This window comes from Arachis ipaensis, chromosome B10 (genome assembly GCF_059453495.1).
Source record: "Arachis ipaensis isolate K30076 ecotype BB chromosome B10, ASM5945349v1, whole genome shotgun sequence".
NCBI lineage: Eukaryota > Viridiplantae > Streptophyta > Magnoliopsida > Fabales > Fabaceae > Arachis > Arachis ipaensis.
This window is the reverse complement of record NC_142435.1, coordinates 45,902,971-45,925,764: the sequence shown is the minus strand read 5'-3', so window position 1 is coordinate 45,925,764 and position 22,794 is coordinate 45,902,971. Positions and strand designations below refer to the sequence as shown.

Here is a 22,794-nt window from a genome sequence, read left to right as displayed (position 1 = left end):
ATACATGAGGATAGTTTTAGGTTTCTAGATCTGAATTTAGAGAGGATTACTTTCCCTCTAGGTTCACTTTACATTCATTGTTTCATGCTGTTAGATATTGAAGAGTCATTACCTCCATTGAAGACATTATTCTAGTTTGTTTACTTTGTCCCTTATTCTTCCATATCCTTATTTATTTTATTTAGAGTTCTAATTGGATTATTTTCATGGATTGTTGATAAAGAGGATTACTTTTATTTTCAATTAATTTTTAGTCTCTATTTTATTTTATTTAATTCATTTTGTCTTCTTCTTATATTTTTCTGAGTATTATATTCATGTCAATGGAGTAGATTTTCCAAACTTGACATGGGGGTTGATTAAGAGGAGACACTTGAGTTGGAAGGCTTAAGTGTTGGTTAAATTGGAAGTTGTTAGCTAGTTCTGTATTTACTAACGCTAGACCTTCCCAAGGGAGAGGACTAGGATTTGCAAATAAGGATTAGCTCAATCACTTGACTTTCCTTTATTTAGTAAGGATTAACTAAGTGCAAACAACAACCTTTTTGATACTACACTCAAGAGATCCCAACAAGGATAGAACTTCCAATTAATCATTCCCCCAGTCAAGGCTTTTTATTAAAATATTAATAATCATTCTTAGTTTTATTGCTTTAATTTATAATTATTTAAATTGCTCGTTATCCAAACTTAAACTCTTTCGAAAATTCCTGATTAATAAGTTAGCACCCTTTCCTGCAACTCGTTGGGAGACGACCTGCGACTCATACTCCCAGTATTTTTAATTCTAAATTTCCTGACAACTTTTCTAAATTGACAAGGCAGATCTTAGCTGGTTAAGAACTATACTCTCAACGCATTCTCTATATTGATTTCTTACTTAGCTGACTTCTGCCTTCACGTCAACATGCTTGGTTTAAGTGTGGGAGAATTGATGAGTCCATATTTTACGATATCTTTTGGTTTGATTTGAGTGGATTTCATCATATAAACCCACATTTATTCATCTAAATAGCATGCTTTTGAGATTTCTTCCTAAATTGTGCTTGAGAGTGAAAACATGCTCTTTTGTGCTTAATTTAGCCAATTTTAATTCACTTTAATCCCATGTGGTGCCTTGATGTATTTGTAAAGTGATTTTTAGGTTTCCAAGGCAAGTATGGGTTGACGAAGTGAAGAAATAGCATCCAAAAGGGGAGAAATCATGAAGAAAATGAGATTTGGAAAGCTGCCAACCCTGATCTCTCTGTACTAAATTGGTCATAACTTGAGCTACAAAGGTCTAAATGAGGCGATTTCAGCGGCATTGGAAAGCTAACGTCTGGGGCTTCAAAATGATATGTAATTTTCTATAGTGGACATAAGTCTACCTGTGTGTATGCACAGATACTTGTGCGTCCGCACAGGTCAATTTTCAGCATGTGTGCGGAGGCACGCGTCTGTGCGTCCGCACAGGTCCCTGCACGTGAGCTCATTAATGCAAATCGCTGGGGTGAATTCTGGGCCTCCAAAACCCAATCCAACTCATTTTCTGAAACTATTTAAGGCTAAAGTGAAGAGGAATGAAGGGGGCAATTAGGTTTAGTTTTTATTATGTTTCCTCTTAGTTTCTAGAGAGAGAAGCTCCCCCCTCTCTCTAGAATTAGGGTTTCTTAGTTTATTTTCATGTAATTTCTATATTTAATTCTTGTTTCTATTTACTTTTCCTTGTCATTTATTGTTATTGCTTCTTTACTCTTCTTCATTTCTCTTGTTATTTCTTTTATTTTGTCATTTTTATGCTTATGGATACTCTTTGTTACTTTAATTTTAATTAATGTAAATTTATGTTTCCATGTCATTTATTGCTTTCTCTAGTTGTTATTGTCACTTTCTTGCTTTGATAGTTTTAGAATTTATTTTATTTCAATTTAATATTATTTTATTCTTATGCACACCAAGTGTTTGATAAAATGCTTGGCTTAGTTTTTACATAGCTTTTCTTCACTCTTGGCTTGGAATTGTTGACTTTGGTGTTCCTTGAGTCATTGATGTCCATTCTTGTTTGATATATTAGAGTAGTTAGTTGATTTGATTTCCCTTGACTCTATGTGACCCCTAGTGTTGACATAGGACTTAGGGATTGAAATTAACTATGCCTATTTGACTTATCTTCGATGTAAGGTTGACTAAGTAGGATTAACTCTTCATAATCATCATATGTTTGTGGTCATTGACTAGGATAGGTAGCCTTAGACTTCAATTACTTGCCAAGAGGTTTTTTGCATTTAAAGTTTCCTTTCCTTGTCTTTGATTGCGTTGACTTTTATTTGCTTTGATGTTTAATTTCTTGCATGTTTAATTTTCACACTCTTGGTTGAGAAATGCGATGTTTGGGTGGAATTGAATTTTGGATGTCCATTCTGTATTGTGTGAGAATAGTTAATTGGTTTGGTTTCCATTGACGCTAGTCGTTCACTAAGTTAATTAGTGAGTTGACTAGGACTTATGGATTGAGATCAATTATGGCTTGTTGACTAATTCTCAAGGAGGATTGACTAGTTTGTTTTGCTTCCACACAATTGCCATGTTTGTGGTCCACAACTAGGATAGGAAGCCTAGATTATCCAATTTTTGTCAAGAGTTGCCATTTATATTCCTTGCATGTTCATTTACTTTCTTGCTATTTACTTTCTTGCATGCTAAGTTACCTTCTTGCACTTAAATTTCTTGCTATTTACATTTCTTGCTCTCTCTTGCATTCACAATTCCCCATGTTCTCTCATAGCCAATAACTATACATTTCATTGCAACTCCTAGGGAAGACGACTCGGGAGTTAAATACTCTCAGTTTATATTTTGTATTGTGACATTTATTATTTGATTGTGAGGATTCATTGTTAGTTCGGACTGTGCTACCAACGAATTGATTCTTATTTTGATCAATTCCGAACCATACAATAATTCTCATTTATTAGTTGTAGAGGTCCAAATGATGTTATTTTGGTGGCATTGAAAAGCTGACATCGAGAGCTTTTCAATGATATATAACACTCTATAGTGGACGTTAAATATGCAGGTGAAAAAGACCATTATTTTAGCGTTGCAAACCTGGGTGTGGCACGCCAGCTCGAGGGCGTGGCACGCCAGTTCTAATGGCCAGAGAGGAAGATTTAGTGTATCATTGAAGGCGTGGCATGCCAAGAATGGGCGTGGCAGTGTGGCACGCCAGTTTCACAACACACGGGGCGTCGCACGCCGGGGTATTTGACAGATGGATCTCTTCACCTTCAAATGAGCATAACTTGAGCTACAGAGGTCCAAATGAGTTGATTTTAGTGGCTTTAGAAAGATGACATCCAGGGCTTTCTAACAATATATGATAATTCATAGTGGACATTCAATTTGAGGCTCAAACAACTCCATCTATTCAGCGTTACAAAGTGGGTCATACTCCAATGTGAAATTTCTATTGGGCGTGGCACTTGAAACCACACGCCAACTTCTCCTTGCAGCCCCCAACCTTCAACCAAGCCCACTCCAACTCTCATTCAAGCCACAATTGTCAACCAATCAAGGCTACAAGAAGCATCTAAAATAGTTCAATTTTCATTTCATTGTAATTTGCTTTTAATTTCATTTAAGTTTATAATTTAGGAGAGCCTGTATAAAGGCCTTAGTTTCATAGAATTTAGGGGATATCATTTTTCTGGACATAATTAGGGGAGTGGGTCTTCGGACCCCTCCCTTCCAATACTTCTCTTCTCCTCCATGTTCTTTCATATCACTTTGTAAATATTTTAGTTACTAACTCTTTCCATTGGGAAAGAGAGCTCTATTGCAATTTAATGAATTAATTTGTTTTTTCTTCTTATTCTTCTCTTCATCTCTCTTTGATTTGCTAGAAGGAATTTCGTTCTTCAAGTTTAGCATTCAATCATCTTGGAGAAGAGGTTGATGCAAATTGGGTTTCATGGGAACCTTGGAAGAGGAAACATGAAAACATGCTTGAAATCCCTTCTCACACTTGAGTAGATTTGGGTTTTGGGTTGGATATTGTGACATTTAATCTATCCATTATTTAGATCTATGAGAATATGTGGTATAATAAGGGACCAAGCTATATCTCTCTCCATGAACAACTAGACCAAGGAATTGGCTATTGATCAAGAATTGAGAGATTGAATCACCAAGGAATTGGGGTTCAATCACTCATGATTATCAAGAGGTCAATGAGTTGCATGATTGAAGATGATATGAGAATATGATGGTCCGGAGAATGCAATACCTCTTGATCCCAATGCCCCTTTTCCTTTTTAGCTCTAACTATTTACTTTCTTGCACTTTACTTTCTTGTGCTTTACATTCTTGCCATTTACTTTCTTGCACTTTATTGCTTTCCTTTACTTTCATGTCATTTACATTTTCTTATTGCTTATCATCCAATTTATGCTTGTCTAACTAGGATAATCAATTAACTATTGCTTGCTTAATCCGTTAATCTCTGTGGGATTCGACCTCACTCTTGTGAGTTATTACTTGACGATAATTTGGTATACTTGCCAAAGGAATTTTTGTAGTGATACATAAATTCCATGATCAAGTTTTGGTTTAGAGCTGCTAATTGCTGAGACTTGATTCTTCTCTATTTGCTTGGTTAGAGCTGCTAATTGGGCTGCAATCACCTTATTTTGAGCTAGCAGAGCATCCATGTGATTTAGCTCCATCACTCTCCTTCTTGAGTTTCTATCAGAAGCATAGAAATACTCATTGTTGGCCACAATTTCTATGATGTCTATGGCCTCTTCAATTATCTTCTTCTTGTTGAGAGAACTTCCTAAAGAGTTATCTAAGGACTTCTTTGATTCTTGTGACAAACCTTCATAGAATATGTTCAGCTGGACTCATTTATTGAACATGTCCAGAGGGCATTTTCTTGTCAACTCTTTGTATCTCTCCCAAGCTTTATAGAGAGTCTCCCCATCTTGTTGTCTAAAGGTTCGCATCTCAGCTCTCAACATGTTAACTCTTTGGGGAGGGTAGAATCTTGCCAAGAACTTATTTACTACTTCTTCCCAAGTTGTCAAACTCTCTTTTGGAAAGAATTCCAACCACTTAGCTGCTTTATCCCTGAGAAAAAAGGGGAATAGAAGCAGTTTATAGGTATCCGGATGAATACCATTAGCCTTCACTGTGTCACAGATTCTCAAGAATGTGGTTAGATGTTGATTTGGATCTTCTTGAGTATTTCTTCCAAATGAACAATTATTCTGAACAAGAGTGATTAGCTGTGGTTTGAGCTCAAAATTGTTAGCATATATGGTGGGTTTCAAGATGCTACTCCCACAATTCCCAAGATTGGGATTGATGTAAGAGCCTAGCACTCTCCTTTCTTGTAGGGGGCATGATTTCCCACTACTTCATCTAATGATTATGGCCTTCACCTTCCATATCTTGAGCTGGATTTTATTCTTCTTCCTCTTCACCAACTACTCTTTTGCCTCTAGCCACTACTTCTCTTCTCAATCTTAAGAATGTCCTTTCTAGTTCAGAATCATAAGAGGTTGCAACTCCTCTTCTCCCTATCATACACAGCACAAACACAATCTAAAACAAGAGTTATCACCCTCTTTGGAAGAAGGGTGGGTAAGTCAAATTTGATTTATGCAAAGTGTCAAACAGTTAGTGTGCTTCTTGTTATAATGGATATATGTACAATGAACAACTAGAAACTCAAGGGCTAAAAGAAAAGAAGAAAATGAGAGACTGAAATTAAAGGCATTAACAAAGTAATTAAAAATGCTTAATCTAAATACTCATCAACTTAATCATTGTCAATTCAAAATCAATCCCCGGCAATGGAGCCATAAAACTTGATGACCGGATATTGCTCACTATATCAATATATATAATGAATCCGTTCTTTGGCAAGCGCACCAAATTATCGTCAACTAATAACTCACTATGAGTGAGGTCGAATTCCAAAGAGATTGATTGATTGAGCAACTTTAGTTAATAAGAAATTTTAGTCAAGCTAATCAATAGAGATTGTTGAGTACAGAATTCTAAATAGCAGAAATGTAAATGACTTAAAGGTAAAGGAAAGCAATAAAGTGCAGAAAAGTAAATAACAAGAATGTAAAGTGCTGGAACATAAATAACTGAATTGTAAATGGAGAATGGGTAATGGTATGAATTAAAGAAAGCTATAAAGAATGGGGAAGATAAGAATAGGGGAAATTCATTGGGATTAGGAGATGTTGCTCTCTTTGGATTAAATCTAGATCATCTCATCTTCATGCAACTTATTGATCTCTTGGCAATCATGATTGATTGAACCCCAATTCCTTGGTGATTCAATCTATCAAATCTTGATAATCAGCCAGTTCCTTGGTCTAATTGCTCATAAAGAGAGATAAGCTTGATCCCTAATTATACCACGCATCCTCATAAATCTAAAAAGTGGGTGGATTTCATGTCACCATATCCAAATCCCGAAACCCAGATCTACTCAAGTGTGAAAAGGGATTTCAAGCATGGTTTCATGTTTCCCTTTCCAAGGTTCTCATGAAACCCATTTTGCATTCAACCTCTTTTCCAAGATGATTGAACACTAAACATGAACAACAAAATTTCTTTTAGCAAATCAAAGAGAGATGAAAAGAAGAAGAAATTCACTATCATTAATCCATCAAGTATAACAGAGCTCCCTCTTCCAATGAGAGGGAGTTTAGCTACTCATAGCTTAGAGAAAAGTACAAGGGATGGAAGAAGATGAAGTGAAGTGTAAAGGTAAAACTAACCAACCAATTCCCAACCCCTTTTCAGTACTTTTAGGGGGTATTTATACTACTCCTATCACTAGAAAATAAAAATTACAAAAAGGAAAAGAAAATTACATTTGAAAAGAAAAGGAAAACTCATTAAAATGAACCATGTGCCTGGCGTGTGAGTGGCGTGTGAGCGGCGTGTCACGCCCAGCTCCTCAGCTTGGCTTAGCGTGCCACGCCTGGCTTCCAAGTGGCACGCCCCCTTTGTTCAGCTAACCTGGCGTGCCACGCCTTCGAGCTCAAGTGGCACGCCATTGTGGCTTCTCTCTTCCTCCTCCCTGGAAAATACACCTGGCGTGCCACGCTCATGTCAAGTTCTTCATCTTCCTTCTCTGGTAAATTGAACTGGCGTGCCACGCCCTTAATAAACACTTCATCCTCTTCTTTGGAAATTTGTGCTGGCATGCCACGCCCAGGTCTGGCATGCCACGCCCTTGATAAAGCATGAGTAAGCCCTTCTGGTTTAGTAGACTGGCGTGCCATTCCCAGTGTTCAAGTGGCACGCCCATTATCATTGTGCTTTGGCGTGTTACACCTAAAATCCAAAGTGGCACGCCCATTGATCTTCTTCTTTGGAAGCTTGTGCTGGCGTGCCACGCCTTCGATCTCAAGTGGCACGTCCTTGTTGTGGCTGCATTCTTCCTCTCTGGACCAATGAACTGGCGTGCCATGCCTTCGATCTCAAGTGGCACGCCCCTTATGGTGTTGAGCCTCTTCAAGCTTGGCATGCCACGCCTAGAACTCAAGTGGCACGCCCAGAATATGAACAAGGTTGGCGTGCCACGTACCAAGCATCAAGTGGCATGCCCATTGTGTTGAACCTTTCACTCCCCTCTGCTTACTTGAACAGGCGTGCCATGCCTTCGATCTGCGTGCCACGCCCCTTGTAGATGGTGGGGTTGGCGTGCCACGCCCAGCCTGGCGTACCACGCTCCTTATGGGTCTTCAAGAATGCTTCTCTGGAATTTATAGTTGGCGTGCCACGCTTGGCCTTGGCGTGCCACACCCATAGTAAAGCTCCATGGGTTCTCTTCTGGAATTGTTAACTGGCGTGCCACGCCCAATTGCTGGCGTGCCACACCCATTCAGTTTGTTGGCATTTGCATCAAGTGGCACGCCCAGCTCACATGCGTAGCTCTTCTTCCTTGTTTTCTTCTTCTTTTGTTGCTCTTTTCACCTAAAATTTAAACACAACTCATTTCAAAGCAATGTACCATAAAATTCATCATTTGGTTCATTAAATTGCATTAATTGAATGAGATTTCACTATTTCTATGGTCCTTTTAGATAAGAGAAAGAGGTAGATGATGCAAGTCATCACAATGTAATTTTTGGATGGGAATATTGGTGTCACAATTATAGCAGTTGGAATGTCATTTTTTAGCCTCAATGAGATTATATCCACAGTGAATTTCTTGTATAGTTTAGGGATGCTGTTGGAATTTTGCATCATTTCTTTGGCTTAGGAGAAAATTTCTATCATTGAAGAGGCCTTTTGAAGTGCCATTGGGAATGAAGGGTTTGATCCTAATGCGTCTTATACCTTCTTTGCTTTTGGTGTATGTGATAAGTGTTGCCACCTAAAGTTTAGAAAAGTAATTACTATTTATAATGGAAGATTGGAAGGGATTTCATTATTTACAAATGTTACTTGTATTACTTAGAAAGAAAAAAAATAATTTTTAGATTAAAAAAATTAATTTAAAAAAAAGGTAAAAATTTGGGTTTTTGTATGTGAAAAAATTAACTTTTGTGTAAAGAATGGTTTTTAGGTGTAAAAATCAATTTTTTGGTATAAAAATTAGTTTTTTGGTGTAAAAATCGGTTTTTTGGTATAAAAACCAATTTTATAATGTAAAAACAATTTGGTTAATAACCAACACTATATTTTTGGTTAACAAAAAAATTGGTTTGGTTTTTGGATTAACCAAACCAGGAATGCCCCTAGCTCAAAGTTTAGGAGCAAGGATTGGTGTACCACTCAATTGATCCTCTAGGAAGGTGTTTGGATGCTTGTATTCAAATTGTTCAACCTTGTAACCCAAATGGAAGCATGAAGATCAAGAAGAAATGGTGTTAACAAACAAGGTTTGCGACCCCAGAATTCACTTCAACAATCAACAACTTTGGGGTCTTCTCACTTGTCTAATTTTTCTTGGAAGCTTTATGCACGTAGTTTGGGATCCTGGTGGACATTGGATATGCAAGCATTGGTGGAAATTCAAAAAAGAATTCAAGCACAAGCCCCCTTGACAAGAACCCCATCAATTGTCTAACTTAAGGATAATAAATAAAAGTGCTAGGTGGGAGACACCCCACCATAGTAAACTCTTTCCATTCTCTTGTACATAAATAATTGATGAATGAATTGAGTTGCCATTGTTAGGTAATTTCTTGCTTTGATAGTACTTTTGTACATATTGCCTTATGTGTTAGTTTGTTTTGTTAGATTTATGCTTTAACTTGTAGGTTAGTTATTTTGAATTGCATCTTATTTTGAATTGTATTTTTGGTTTGAATTGCTTAGTTGCATGTTTGCATAGTTTTTAGAAGTTAGGAATTTTGTTAATTTTGAATTTTGGTTGGTGTTAGACATGTATATAGTGGTTGGGATAGTTTTGCTCTGTTTTTATGTTAAAAAAAAAATAAAAGTCCCCTCACGCTTAAGCTTGACCCATGCGTACGCGTGACCCTAAAATATGACCGTGCTAGGATCGTGCGTGGATTGTGCCATCGCACGGTCAAAACAGAGAGTTGTGCGCGTGGTGTGTGGGAACTGTGCGTCTAACACAATTTCTTCCCACGCGTACGCGTCACCTTCTATTTCCCCATTCTCACGCCTACGCGTGCCAGACACGTACGCGTGACCCCCTGCCCTGTTTCACCAAATCTTCTTTTCTTCTCTTCTCTCCATTTCTTTTCTTCTTTTCTCTTCTCTTCTCCTCTTTCCTTCTTCCATCCCTCATCCACCACCATCATTCACCACCCACCATCACCTTCTTTAGTTAGTTAGTTTAATTTTCTGTTTTTGGTAATAAGTGTTGGATTATTAATTTGATTTGCTAATTGTGTTGAGATATTGCTATTGATTACTAACATGAGGCTATTTTAGTATCATTGTTGTTGATATTCATCGTTAGATTTCTTTGTTGAGGTTTAAATTTGTTGCTTGGTATTGAATTTTTCATGCTTAACATTTATGAATACCAAGTACTTATGACATTGCCTTCAAAGCTTTTTAAATCTTTTGAATTGCATGATTTAGCAACCATGTGATTTGAATTCTTTACTTTGACTAGGCAATTTTTTATGATTGGATGATGTGCATTTATCTTAATGCATTGTGTTACTTGATCATATGCATCCATATGTTATGCTTATGCCTTAATGACATGTTAATCCTTAATTGTCTAGCTATGTGCTCTACACATACTTGAAACTAGTCATTTTTGGCATAATGTTTCATTTGTGAAATTGGATTATAATCTCACCTAAGGACATCTTTTTGAATTTCTCAAGCTATATGGACCATGCTTACTATGTGATTAATTTTACCTTATATCTCTCTTTTTCTAAGTTACATAGCAAACATGTGTCCCACTTTATGTCAATTAGGTGATGCGAAATCAAATTCAAAATGTGTCATTGATTGATGTGTGAGTTCCATACTTTCTTTAGTCTGTTAGATTCTCTTGCACATCAACCAATGCCCATTCAATATCCATTTCACAATTTCTTGATTCTTGCTTGATGGCTTTCTTGCGTCTTTATTACTTGTTTGTTTGTCTTAACTAACAAGTTTCCTTAAAGCATTTCAAGCACACTAGAATGAGTGAAGTGCATACTTCTTTTGTGTAATTGTGACATAGCCTTTCATGCTAGTGTGTGTGTTCTAAACCGTCCGCAAACTTAGAATTCACACACTTATATCACTCATGTCACAAACCGATTCATTCACTTTATTTTAGTAATCATCACCTCATTCAAACAATCTATGCTTTCTTACTTTTGCATTTACTTGTCTTACTATCCTGTTTTGTATCTTTCAGGATGATTTACTATAAGAAAAAAGGGAAGCGGAAGAAAGAACATGCAGCAGCCAGTTGATCCACCAGCTGAAGCTGGCAATCTGTGAAGTCGCTGTACCCCCCTACTCATCTTTGGATGCACCGAGGACGGTGCAAATTTTTAAGTGTGGGGAGGTCGTCTGACCAATCGGCCGAATTTTGGGTGAAAATTTTCTAATCCCAACACTTTCACATTTCAATTTTTCTGTTATTTCTAGGTCTTTTAGGATTTTTAGTTGCATTTTCTTGGTTTTCATATATATAATAAGTTTAGTTAAAATAATGACATTTAGCAAGGAATTTATCTATAGGGCCCTCCAAAATTGATTTGAGTTAAAATATCTTTCATTGAAACTTGCTTAAACTATATTGTGGAACATGTTTTGAGCTAAGAACACATAAGCTTGTGAGTTTTTGAGCCTAATTATGTGGTTGCATCATATAACCACTATTTTCATTCTTGTGTGTATTATTCTCTTTCTATGATTGTAATCTTTAATTTGTTTGATTCTTTATGTCCATTATTTTGTGTATGAATGCGTTTATATGATTGAGTCCTTTATTTCATTTGAGCTCACTTACCCAAATGGCCTTACCCTTTTATCTACCATTGTTAACCAATTTTGAGCCTATTTTAACCTCTTTTGTTCTTAATTTTAGCATGTCACCACCTCTAAGTGAAAAATAATAAATGTCCTCAATTTGGATCTTTGATTAGCTTAGACCAGTGAGAGTGTATATCATTTTAAGTATGGAAAGTTTGGATTAATTAGAGTTTTTTTTATAAACTCAAAATATGAAATTCAGATTTTTGGGTAATTAACTAATGATTTTTTGAAAAAGTTTGGGTTTTTTGAGGACTAACCTTTGGTTTTCAAAAAAGATTCATAAGACAAATGATGATCACTACAATTGAAAAATAGTTTTCTTTTAAATACCCTCTTGTGAAAATTCTTAAAACCCTTATATTAAGAACTAGCGAAGACAATATTCTCACCTCCTACAGATTTTTCTTTTCAGGACGGACAAAGAGTTTAAGGAGTTTCTTTCGAGCATTTGATTGTATTCTATATATTGTATACACAGTTAGGTAGTGTTTGTTTTGAGGTACTGAGACAGAGACTAGAAGACTGAGACTCAGTATCATGTTTGTTGGTTCAGAGACTGGTATTAAAATTTCTATCTCTGTCCCCAAAATTTCAATATTTCAGTACCTCCAAAAAGTGGGGACACAGGGGACTAAAATTTTTAGAGATGGAGACTGAAACTTTAATGGATTTGGATCCTCTAAATTTTGAATTTCACTTTAGAGTCTAAAGTGTGATCTCTCACCATTTATTTCATAGGTGGGACCAAGAGTAAATATGAGAGAGAAACTATTCAAGGGTAGAAGATCACACTTTACCTTCTAAAGTACAAATTCAAAATTTAGAGGATCCAAATTCAACTTTAATAACATTTTATACCTAAAATACCTTCATTTTAATTAATTAATTCTAATTTTACCCTTTGTACAAATTAAATTAGAATTTCATTCTTGTTTCAATTTCTGTCTCCCACTTTGCACCAAACAGAATACTGAAATTTATTTCAATCTCTATTTCTTAGTCTCTGTCTCTCAGTCTCAATCTTTCCGTCTCTATCTCTCCACCAAATGCTACCTTATAGTTTTTTCTCGCCTTTATTATTATATTTATAAGAGGGATAGAAATTGTAATGATATGTATATATATATATATATATATATATATATATATATATATATATATATGATGATTTTGATTTTAATTGGGTTATATATGCATGTTTGATTGAAATAAAAAGTATTTCCGGTTTTCAAAGAAAACGATGATACGATTTCGAGTTCAAGGCTCATATCTTATTATTATATATATGAGAGTTGTCGTAATATTCTCGACATTAGAGTAGCGCAGTCGGAAGCATGACATTCTAATAGTGAGGGTGTTACATTATGATATCAGAGCAGTCTTTCCTGTAAAGCCTGAGGAATGGATTGACTATGCTTCAATTGCATACTCTGAGTGTCTGTCATATTGTAGGTCTTGTCTTGATGATGAGAGTTAGAGCTTATGCACATGATGGTCTATTGATTAATACCGTTAATCTATTATTGCATACTTCATGGTATTAAGTTTGGCCAGCTTAACACTAATGACTTATGTATATGAGAGCACTGACGGGTTATCATAGAAGAAATAGGAGTAATAGGTAACGCTTATCACGGGGTTTGGGAAACATTAGAGGTTGCTTCTCGAGGTTACTCAGTTACGTATCTTGTTCTTTTATGATTTACCTTGAAGCCCTTGTTTGAGATTTCTTTCTTGAAAAGTAAACTGATTATTCTCCAACCCTATTCTTTTGTTCATATGAATTCTCGTTGATTTTAACCGCATATGTCCGCTTAAATTTCTTGGATATCTGTCTTGTGTTGTTCAAACTCCTCCTTTCGACTCATGTATTCTCTTATGTAATTTTAGATTTATTTGATGTACGAAAGTGAATCGTTGAAATCTTTGTGAATCTTGTCCTTGTTGCTTGTCCTTTCTCTGAGATATGGTATCTTTTTGAGTGATTCGAGATTTGTTTTGGTGTCATGCACGACCTTTAAGCATAGCAAGCGATGTGTTAGTTCTTTAGTACACCTTTTGTGGATGCGGAATGTGAAACTTATAAGTGTGCGACGTCACAGGAGGTTATGGAGTTTGGATTCTCGCAATAGAGTTTGTGATATTGGACTTATAACCAATAGTAAGGTTTGCAAAGTGTTTAACGGGGTTGAGAACCGTCGGATAAGCTGTTTGATGAAGTACGGTTGAGAATAGTGGAGATAAGTTTATATTGAATTTTGAATAGTTGAATCTCTGAAGTTGGTGTGAGATCTGTGTGCGAACGTTAATCACGTTGGTTTAACGCCAATCTGTTTTGTAATCTTTTGCTTCAAGCCTATCTTGTAGCTTCTGTTTCACATCATACTTATACCTTTATATTTTTATGCCATATGAAAATTCTGGTATTTGAAAATGTATGTATATATGCTAAGATCATTTTGCTTTTCCTATAGGTGGGTTTTAACATGCACGAGTCCAAATGAGCCGCGTAGCACGCCTCGTACTTTATGTGATGTTGGTAGGCAGAGTGCGTGACAAATGTATCAATGTGTCAGGTTCACATGTTAATTGTGACCTTTGATTTGTTCGAACTAGTGAATATGTAATTTTAAATTTGCCACTGATTTTAAAAAACAATATCAATATGCACGGTATGTTGGGCAAATTTTTAAATTCTCGCTTCGTTTAAAATGGGTCGTCAATCTGGCCTTTGGAATTGTTCTTGCAAAAATTTTTGTTTTTGTTCAAAAGTTGAATGCTAAAAAATTTTTCTGTTCGCTAGCGATGTTGGATTTGCACAAAAAAAAAAAGGATACACAAATTTTATGGTAGTTTTCTAAAAAATTGATATTGTATATGATTTTCTAAGTGTAATTTAAGAAAATAAATATTTATTATATAGACAAACAAAAATGCATCGCTATTTAAAATTAACCAAAATAAATATAACTAAAATTAAATAATTTTTAAAAATCATATACAATTTTTCTTTTTCATAACAAGAATCTTTTTATTAAATATTAAAATATAAAAAAGGTATATAAAATATACAATTATACAACTAATGTTAACGTAAGAGATACTAATATTATTATAGACAATTGACAAGTCAATTAATTTTTTATCTTACATGTGGTTCAAAATGCATTAGTGAAATTAAGGACATGTTAATTAATATAGAAAATGTAACTAGTAATTATCCACTTTGTTAAATAGTTTTTAGAAAGATTATATTAACTTACATTTATCACATATGTTAAATTTAATTTAAAAATATTTATATTTATTTAAATAAAGACTATATTTAATTAAACAATATTTATATTTATGTAAAAAAAAATTTATGAAATAATATATTGACAATGTGAAAACATTTATCACATCTTAAAATTATAAAATGAAATTTTTTTATTAAATACATAAAAATTTTATGTTTTTAATATATATTTTATATTTATTAAATAAAAATATTTAAAATTTTTACTAATAATAAATTTACAAACATGTTAACTAAACCCATTTATAAATACCTAACATAAATAATAAATTTAATTTTAATATACTGTTAGTATAAAATAATTTTATGCGTATATCTAATTATATTAGTAAAAAAATAAATGTAATTATATAAATGTGTAAAATTAAACTCATAAATAATATATCAGTAATTAAATTAATAATTATAAAATGCACAACATAAATAAAATTTTAATTTTGATGTCATAAAAAATAATTATTTATGTAATTAATATAAAAAATAATTATTTTTTAAATGTAATATTACATAGTTAAATATATTTATAAAATTATTCTACAACATAAAAATTAAATTCTATAAATAATGCATATACATAGATAATTAATTTAGCGGACAATTTTGTGGGATATATAACATTTTTTTAATGTCACTGTTTTCGTGTTGATTACACAAAACAAAGGAAACAAAATTGAAAATTGGAAGACTGGAATTAGGGGTGGCAACATACATTCTATTAGGTATTTATGGGTCGGGTGAAATTGGGTTTGATATGATCCAGATCCGGTCCAAAATATATACCGAACTTATTTGTTAGATCTGAAAAAACCTACACACTTTCGAACCACGATTATATCGGGTAAAAATCGAGTAAAAACTGGACCGTTAACATTACCTGATATCTCATTGTAAGCTAGCATATGAAAATATTCAAATTTTCAAGATTCTAACCATTATTTAACATGGTAAAATTCACTTAGAAAAATATAACAAGAACCAACCCTTTCCTAAAATTAAAGCACAACCACAATCAATACTAATATTGTCTAATAACACCAAATATTTAAATCAATACAAATAACATAATATTATGCATTAGTCTAAAGTTTTATACACTTTAAACACAAAACATTAACTTATAGTCTTATAATGACTAATAACACAAAATATTAATTGTGTATAATGACTGGGCTACCGGGTCAAGTTCGGGTGACCTGAGCTATGGCTCGGGCCGGGCCGGGTCTTTGGACCGAGTCGGACCATGAACACCCCTACATTCTACCTGTGAGTACTCAATTCGATTCTACTCGGTTGGGTAGGGTTGTCAACTCATCTGTAGGATATGGTAGGGTGTGGGTAGGATTTTCGTGCGGATCGGGTAGGGTATAGATTGAGTCTCAATCCTATCTGATCAACCCGCACCCTATAAATGTATATGTTATATACTTATATAAAAATATATTTTAAGTGGATGTGAAACAAAAAATCTCGTACTAAATACAAAAGATCATTAACTATTAAAAAAAAGTCATTAATTAATAATTTAATATTTTTTTTACATAATCATCAGTTTTATTTTAAATTATCATCAAGTTATATAATAATATTGCATCTTTTTTGTAACCCGTAGATAAGGTTGGATACTCGTGAATTAAGAAAGATAAAGTTAGGGTTGAGATATTCTCAACCCTCAAATAGAATAAAATTGAATTTATATAAAAATCTCAATTCGCATCAACGAGTAGAGTTGACTCCAAACTCTACCCTATCCTACCCTACCCCGCTCTACTCTATTCATTACCATTATTGTTTGGTTGATACTTTTTTGTGACATGAGTCGCGTGGCATTAGCGATTTCCTTCGACGGCTACAAGAAAGGAGGGTGCACCGTCAATAAGAGGGTTCACTATAATAAAAGATTTTCTTCGAAAACCTATTCAACCGGTTTGCCTGAAACGACGCCTTTTGCCCAGCCCCTCCTCACCTCACATGTTCCTTTCCTTCAGAGACTTCTCTCTTCTTCAAGCTGTGTCGCCGCCGCCGTCCCAGCGCCGCCATCAAATCTGCTCCAGTCGCCGTCCCCACTTCCCCATCGCCGTTGCAACTCGTCTCTGCCATCGCAACTCGTCGAATCGTCTCATTGCCACTCCTCCGCAGCGCGTCTCCTACGATCTCTTCCGCGTCTCCGCGCCGCCTGTGGCTCCTCCTCCGCGCCGCCTCTCAGTCCCACATCCTCTTCGCTCCTTCCAGCCTCCAAGCCGCGCACTAGACGACCCACCCCCGTGCCTCCTCTGAATCGGAATCGAGCCTCGTCCGCGCCGCTCCTGGTCCCGAAACGCGCCACCTCCACCAGATTCTCCCTTCATAGCATCGGTACAGTTCTTGCCCCTATCCCAGCCTTTTTTTTTTTTTTTGAATGATTTGATATGTTTAATCTCTGGCTAATTTTGGATGTGTCATGAGAATAGACAAAGAAGAAGTTCTTTTGTTTTTCAGTTATATATTTTTGGTTTTGGATGTATTTGTGTTTTTAATTTTTTTTATATTTCTTTATTTGATTTGTGGTTTGAGAGATCAATATAGTTTGGATGTGTGATGAAAATAGACAAAGTGATTTTGTTTTACCTCGAAATAATTTTGGATGTGTCTTGACAATAGATGAAGAGGATTTTCTCGACTGTTTAGTTATTTCTTCTCAATTTGGATGTGTTTGTGGTGTTCAACTATGTTCATTTTCAGATGTGTTTAGAAAGTATTATGTTTGTTTGTTATTTTGGATGTGTAGCTATTATATTATCTTAAATGTGTTGTAAAGTTTTGAAGTTGTATATATTATTCAGCTTTTGAGTTTTGATTTTATCAGTTTGCAATGCAGAGGATGAATGCTTGTATGCAGGCAATGTATGTTGTGTTTAGAGCAGGGATTTTTATTTTTGGATGAGCTTGTACAAGTATTGGATGTATTTAGATAGTATTTTATTTGCTACAATGTTATTCTGGATGTGTTTTGAGATTATATATTATATTAAGCTTTTGATTTTATCAATTTTTATATATTAGTTTGTGTTCAACAATGAAACCACAACTTCTTGAGTTCTTTGATTCTTTGAGCATACACGTATCAAGTTATTGTTTTCAGCAATGGTGATTCTTAGATATTTCTCACTTTGTTGCTGTGTTTTAATTGTTCCTATTAGTGTCTTTGCTGCGTTTTAATTGTTCTTGTAGTTATTGTGATTTTTAGTTCATGTTCATGTTCTCGTGTTATTATAATTTGCTATAACTTTTTAATTGTTTCTATCTTATAATTTGGTATAATTTGTTAATCTGTTAACTGGTTGGGTTCCTTAGTTATAAATTCAATGATATAAATTAATGATAAAGGATAATCCAAGCCAAAAATTGAAAACAGAGGCAGGGATTCTGAACTTCGATAATCCACTCTCCCTGTATCCCATTTTTTCCTATCCAGCCACTAAGTGGAAGAATCTTCCTGACACACTCAAGTCTCACACGGCATCCATCATTCACAACGCCTCAAGCTCCTGCTCCGCCGTCCGCGATTTACTGCGCCTGGAGCTCTGCGGTCTGCGTTTCATCATGCCTCGAGCTTCGCCGTCCCCGATTCACCGTGCTTCAAGCTCTGCCGTCTCTTGGTCTCGTGAGTTCTGCCACCGTCGAGTCTCCGTCTCGAGCATTGCGGCCTTCGTCTGGCCAGCGTCGCGGCCGACCCGCCGTCCTCTTCTCCGACCTCTGTTGTTTTGCCGTCCTCTTCTCCAGCCCTCCCCTTCGTGATACCATTTTCTGCTTCTACATGCTTTGTTTTTTTTTTGTCCCAGCGAGCTCTGATAATAGTTCTTTGGACAGTGCTGAAATTTGTTCCCTCAGGCAATTATTGATTTTTTTTTGTTCCCTTGTTTAATTTAATTTCAGTGTTGACAGAAGTTAAAAGCATAAAATTTTGTTCCAATTTGAAAGTTCAACAATGTTATGAATGCTATGTTATGTTCTATGTCATTAGATTTATGTTTTCATTGAGACTTATGTTATTGTTGATGGATGGAATTGTTATGTATGCTAGATTGTTGATGGGATTGTTATAAATTTATGTTTTCCTTCTTGAGGTGCAGTATTGGAACATTTTGTTTGCATGTGCTTCTAAATTTATGTTTTCAATCTAATGGTTCTTACTTCAACAGATTCAGTAATATTATATTATATATTACATATTACATATTACATTCCTTTGCTGCGTTGTGATGTACTTACTGCCATTTAGACAGTGCTTATTCTTTGGTTTTTTTTTTTTTGGTTTCTTTTTCTTTCCTTTATTTTCAGACACCAAAAGAATATATTACATATTATATATTCAGATTGATTTAGTTTCTCATACTTTGGATATTGTAGTTAGATTTTTGGTAAGTTATCCTTGTTAAAGTTTCTGCCATAAGTTAGGTGTTTTCTTGCCATCATGGTCTCTGAAAGATAAACAAATAAGTAATGGAAAATAAAAGGAAAGTGCTGCATTGTTGTTTTGGACTATTGCAGTGAGCTTGTTCTATTTTATTCATGCTTCCTTGGCCCAAGTAAAAAAATAAATAAATATCAAGGGGCATGTGCTGTCTTGTTTTTAATTTAAGACACATATTTACTAATAACTTGGGGAGGGAGAGGGAGAGAGGAATGGCAGCTCCATGATTCATTCATGTAGAACTTTCGGTGACACACCAACCTCGGAAGACAGCAACCTCATGTTCAAAATCAGAGACAATCTTTTATGTATACCCAATATATGTTGTGACTGTCTGTATGATAATGAAGTAATTGTGTGTGATATTGGTGATGCTTGGGTAAATGAAAAATTTGTGATGCATAAAAAATAAGTTATAAGAAAGAAGGGATGAATTGGGTTCTTTTGCTCAAAAAGCTTTTTCCCTTCTAATGAATGAATTACTTCTTTTTATAGGTAAAGTTTTCATCAATGATGCATGTAACAGAGTAGATTTTCAGAATAGATTGGCCAAATATCATACACACTTGTTTGATATTTTAAATTTACGTTTATTACATTTTTGAACTAACAGGTACTTTAATTAGGTGTTGAAATTTCCATCTATGACCAGCACGTGGTAAGACTTTGGGGACTTCTAGCTTTCATCACATTTGATGACTTTTCAATGCCAATAGAGAAAAGCAAACAAAAACATCAGGAAGAAGGATATTGTGACACCTGGAGCTACATGTCTGGATTTTAAGATATTAAGTAAGGAGTGTGTTTTTCGTTGAAGTCTCGACACATCGGCAAAGCCTTAGCTTCCTCGATTTCAATTCGCAGCAGTGATGAGCTCCGCTGGTAAAACCCCCCCCCCCCTCTCTCTCTGAAACTGCGTGCGTATATGCTTTCTCTTCTGCTTTTCATAAAGGATAAATTTTGAAATATGGATTTAGAATCTATGCCTCAATCGGATTCTAACACATTATTTATCCATTTAGCTGATTTTGTTACACACTCAATATGTGATTATTGATTAGTTTTTTTTTATATATTTAAAAAGTTTTTTTTAGGGGGGGGGGGTGTTATGGTAGGGGTGAGACTCGGACTGTGTAAGACTGTAAGGTGCTAATGCAGATGTAAAACCCCTAATTTATAAACAAATTTTACCCTTTTTTTTTCTTTTTCATATGGCCACTGTAGTTTTGGTTTACTCTTGGTGGATGCTGCCACGGTCTGAATTCTAGCTGTAGGCTCGTTTTTATTTGCATTGATTGCTTACACTTTTGGGGAAAGGTGAAGATAAGTACTTTGTGATTGGATATACACGTTTTTATAAGTCCTTGTTCCAGGAAATTCGAATTATGTTAATTTAAGCAGCTCATAAAATTTTACAAGTGAAAATATGTGGTTTTGTGGCTCAAGGAGCATGCCTTGTAGTTTATCATAATCTGTCTGTATCTGTGGATATAAGATGGATTTGCCTTTGGATAACAACTTAATTTTTCGTGTTTCAGATACCATCAATGCAAATTCTGCTGAGTCTGTCAAAGAATCTGTTCCAGGGACAAGCCTGGAAACACAGCAGGATGATACAAGTATGGATTTCTGAATTTATGTTTTCATCTGCGTGTTTAAAACTTATGTTTTCCTCAGGATGGCTGTCTCGATGATTAGAGATTTGATGATTGTAGTGACAAATTCCCTAAAGTCGTCCTTGTCTTGATAGAAATAAAAGCTCAAGTTGATGCCATGTGGGGACAAATGAAGAAAGGAGTATCTAATGATATCCTCAGAAGTTTTGCAAGCAAGTCTAATTCCACTCCAAAAAGAACTGCAAAGAAGGGAGCTTTTGTAAGACCTTACTGTTGCTCTCTTTGTCTATGAACCATAGGATTTCTAGATAAAGCTCTTTTAGCTGTTGTTAGCATGAGTTTAATAACTTCCTAATTTAATAACTTCGAACACAGAATTGTTTGTCATATCTGGGGTTAGCACCAAAGGCAACTGAATCTGTTGGGCAAGCCGCTACCCGTAATGGGACTGTAATGGAGCAGAGCAATACAAATGATGAAGCCAAGAAGCTTGCTGCTGCTGCTCTTGCAGCAGTGAAAGATGATGCTGCTGCTTCTTCCTCTAGCAAGGGTAAACTTGTGGTAAGCACATTCTCATTTGACCCAAAAGTAGGGGGAAACACATAGAAGACTTAAGGGATTGTGCATTGATTTATTTCCTCATGTTCTAAATTTCCAAAGTTTAAGGATCTATATATTAACATCCTTGAATTATAGCATGAAGCCTTTGAAATAATTCTGGCTTTAATTGTATGTGTTATATGTAGTTCCAATATTATTTATTTTACCACTGCCAATTGCATGACTTGAACCGTTGAGTTCTCTGTCACTGTTTGTTCATCTGTTTCCTTTCACAGATTACTGAGGTTAGGGACTTTGCTGGTCAAGACATTGAAGTAAAGAAACTCTTAGATTCTGACTCAAAGGAGGCAATGGAAAGAGCCAAAATTGCTGCACCTTCTGCGGTGGATGCTGTTCTTGAACAAATCAAGAAGAAGCAGAAGCTCAGTGTACTTGATAAGACCAAAATGGACTGGGGAGAGTTTAAGGAAGAAAATAAACTGGAAGGGGAGCTTGATGCTTACAAGAGGAGTTCAGACCAGTATCTAGATAAGGTCTCCTTCTTGCAGCGAACAGATTACCGTGAGTTCGAGAGGGAGAGAGATGCAAGACTGGCTTTGCAAGCCAGGAAGCGGACGGATATGCGAGAGGAGCCATATGACTGATAGAAGTAGTGTAGAATTCCTATCGTTGAAGTATGGTTCAATTGGGAGTTGTTTTTCCAGGGGCTATTGTTCCTGGGAACTGGGAAGGTCTTGATCTCCTAAGAGTAGGATCTATGATCATTAATAGGGGCATGGCCATTTTATTTAACAAGGATCAGACTCTTCCACACAGTTGATAATGCTGTAAGAAGGTTGCTGATCTTAGACAACAATGGGGATGTGTCCAAAAACACAATAAATGTTTTATTTCGTGAGGTATTAATTTAGGATTATCTATCTATATCAGGAATCAAAGCTACTTATTATTTAGCCCCTTTATCCACGCCATATTACGAAATACATTCGTAAGGGGCATAACAAATATCAATGGTAACTGGTCTTTTAAAACAATTTATATATTTATACATTTATATTATATATTATATATGTGGTGTATAGGAAAAGTATATGTCGATTGCATGAATGGAAAATGGCTTTGATATAAAGTGGGTATTACTGTCTATAGCTGGTTAAAAAGAACTCTCTGATGGTCCTGCTTTGACTCCCCCATATAGGGATGTCAATGGGGCAGGGTGGGGGCGGGGGATGCTTCCCTTCTCCCCATCCCCGCCCTCAGATTTGCTCCCCATCCCCGCCCCATTTCCCGCCGTGGGGGAATATTGATCCCCATCCCCATTCCCCGTCCATTCCCCATGTACATAATAGTTCTAACTAATTATTAATTTCCATATGAATAGAGCT

At 35.4% G+C, this 22,794-nt stretch overlaps 2 protein-coding genes across 4 annotated transcripts; both read left to right on the top strand.

Moving 5' to 3' along the window:
* The first annotated feature begins 16,593 nt into the window (after window positions 1–16,593).
* Window positions 16,594–18,761, top strand: LOC148579897 (uncharacterized). Its single transcript, XM_088508162.1, has 2 exons — window positions 16,594–17,134; window positions 18,234–18,761. The coding sequence occupies exons 1-2, from the start codon at window positions 16,594–16,596 to the stop codon at window positions 18,554–18,556; spliced, it is 864 nt and encodes a 287-aa protein (XP_088364288.1). The 3' UTR covers window positions 18,557–18,761.
* A 1,084-nt stretch (window positions 18,762–19,845) lies between these two features.
* Window positions 19,846–22,443, top strand: LOC107623266 (uncharacterized). 3 transcript variants are annotated; one of them, XM_016325462.3, is made up of 5 exons: window positions 19,846–20,114; window positions 20,771–20,851; window positions 20,948–21,107; window positions 21,224–21,409; window positions 21,685–22,443. In XM_016325462.3, exons 3-5 carry the CDS (start codon window positions 21,006–21,008, stop codon window positions 22,051–22,053), a joined length of 657 nt encoding a protein of 218 aa, XP_016180948.1. In that variant the 5' UTR covers window positions 19,846–20,114; window positions 20,771–20,851; window positions 20,948–21,005; the 3' UTR covers window positions 22,054–22,443. The 3 variants fall into 3 exon arrangements, with proteins under 3 accessions (XP_016180948.1, XP_016180947.1, XP_020969952.1); XM_016325461.3 differs by having other exon boundaries at window positions 19,859–20,114; window positions 20,983–21,107; XM_021114293.2 differs by having other exon boundaries at window positions 19,967–20,114; window positions 20,965–21,107.
* The last annotated feature ends 351 nt before the right edge of the window (window positions 22,444–22,794 follow it).

Coding starts and splice junctions, on each gene's coding strand:
- LOC148579897 (XM_088508162.1), top strand. CDS start 16,594: ATGAGTCGCGTGGCATTAGCGATTTCCTTCGACGGCTACAAGAAAGGA. Junction 17,135..18,233: donor ATTCTCCCTTCATAGCATCG/GTACAGTTCTTG, acceptor TTTCCTATCCAG/CCACTAAGTGGAAGAATCTT.
- LOC107623266 (XM_021114293.2), top strand. Junction 20,852..20,964: donor AACACAGCAGGATGATACAA/GTATGGATTTCT, acceptor AATTCCCTAAAG/TCGTCCTTGTCTTGATAGAA. Junction 21,108..21,223: donor CTGCAAAGAAGGGAGCTTTT/GTAAGACCTTAC, acceptor CTTCGAACACAG/AATTGTTTGTCATATCTGGG.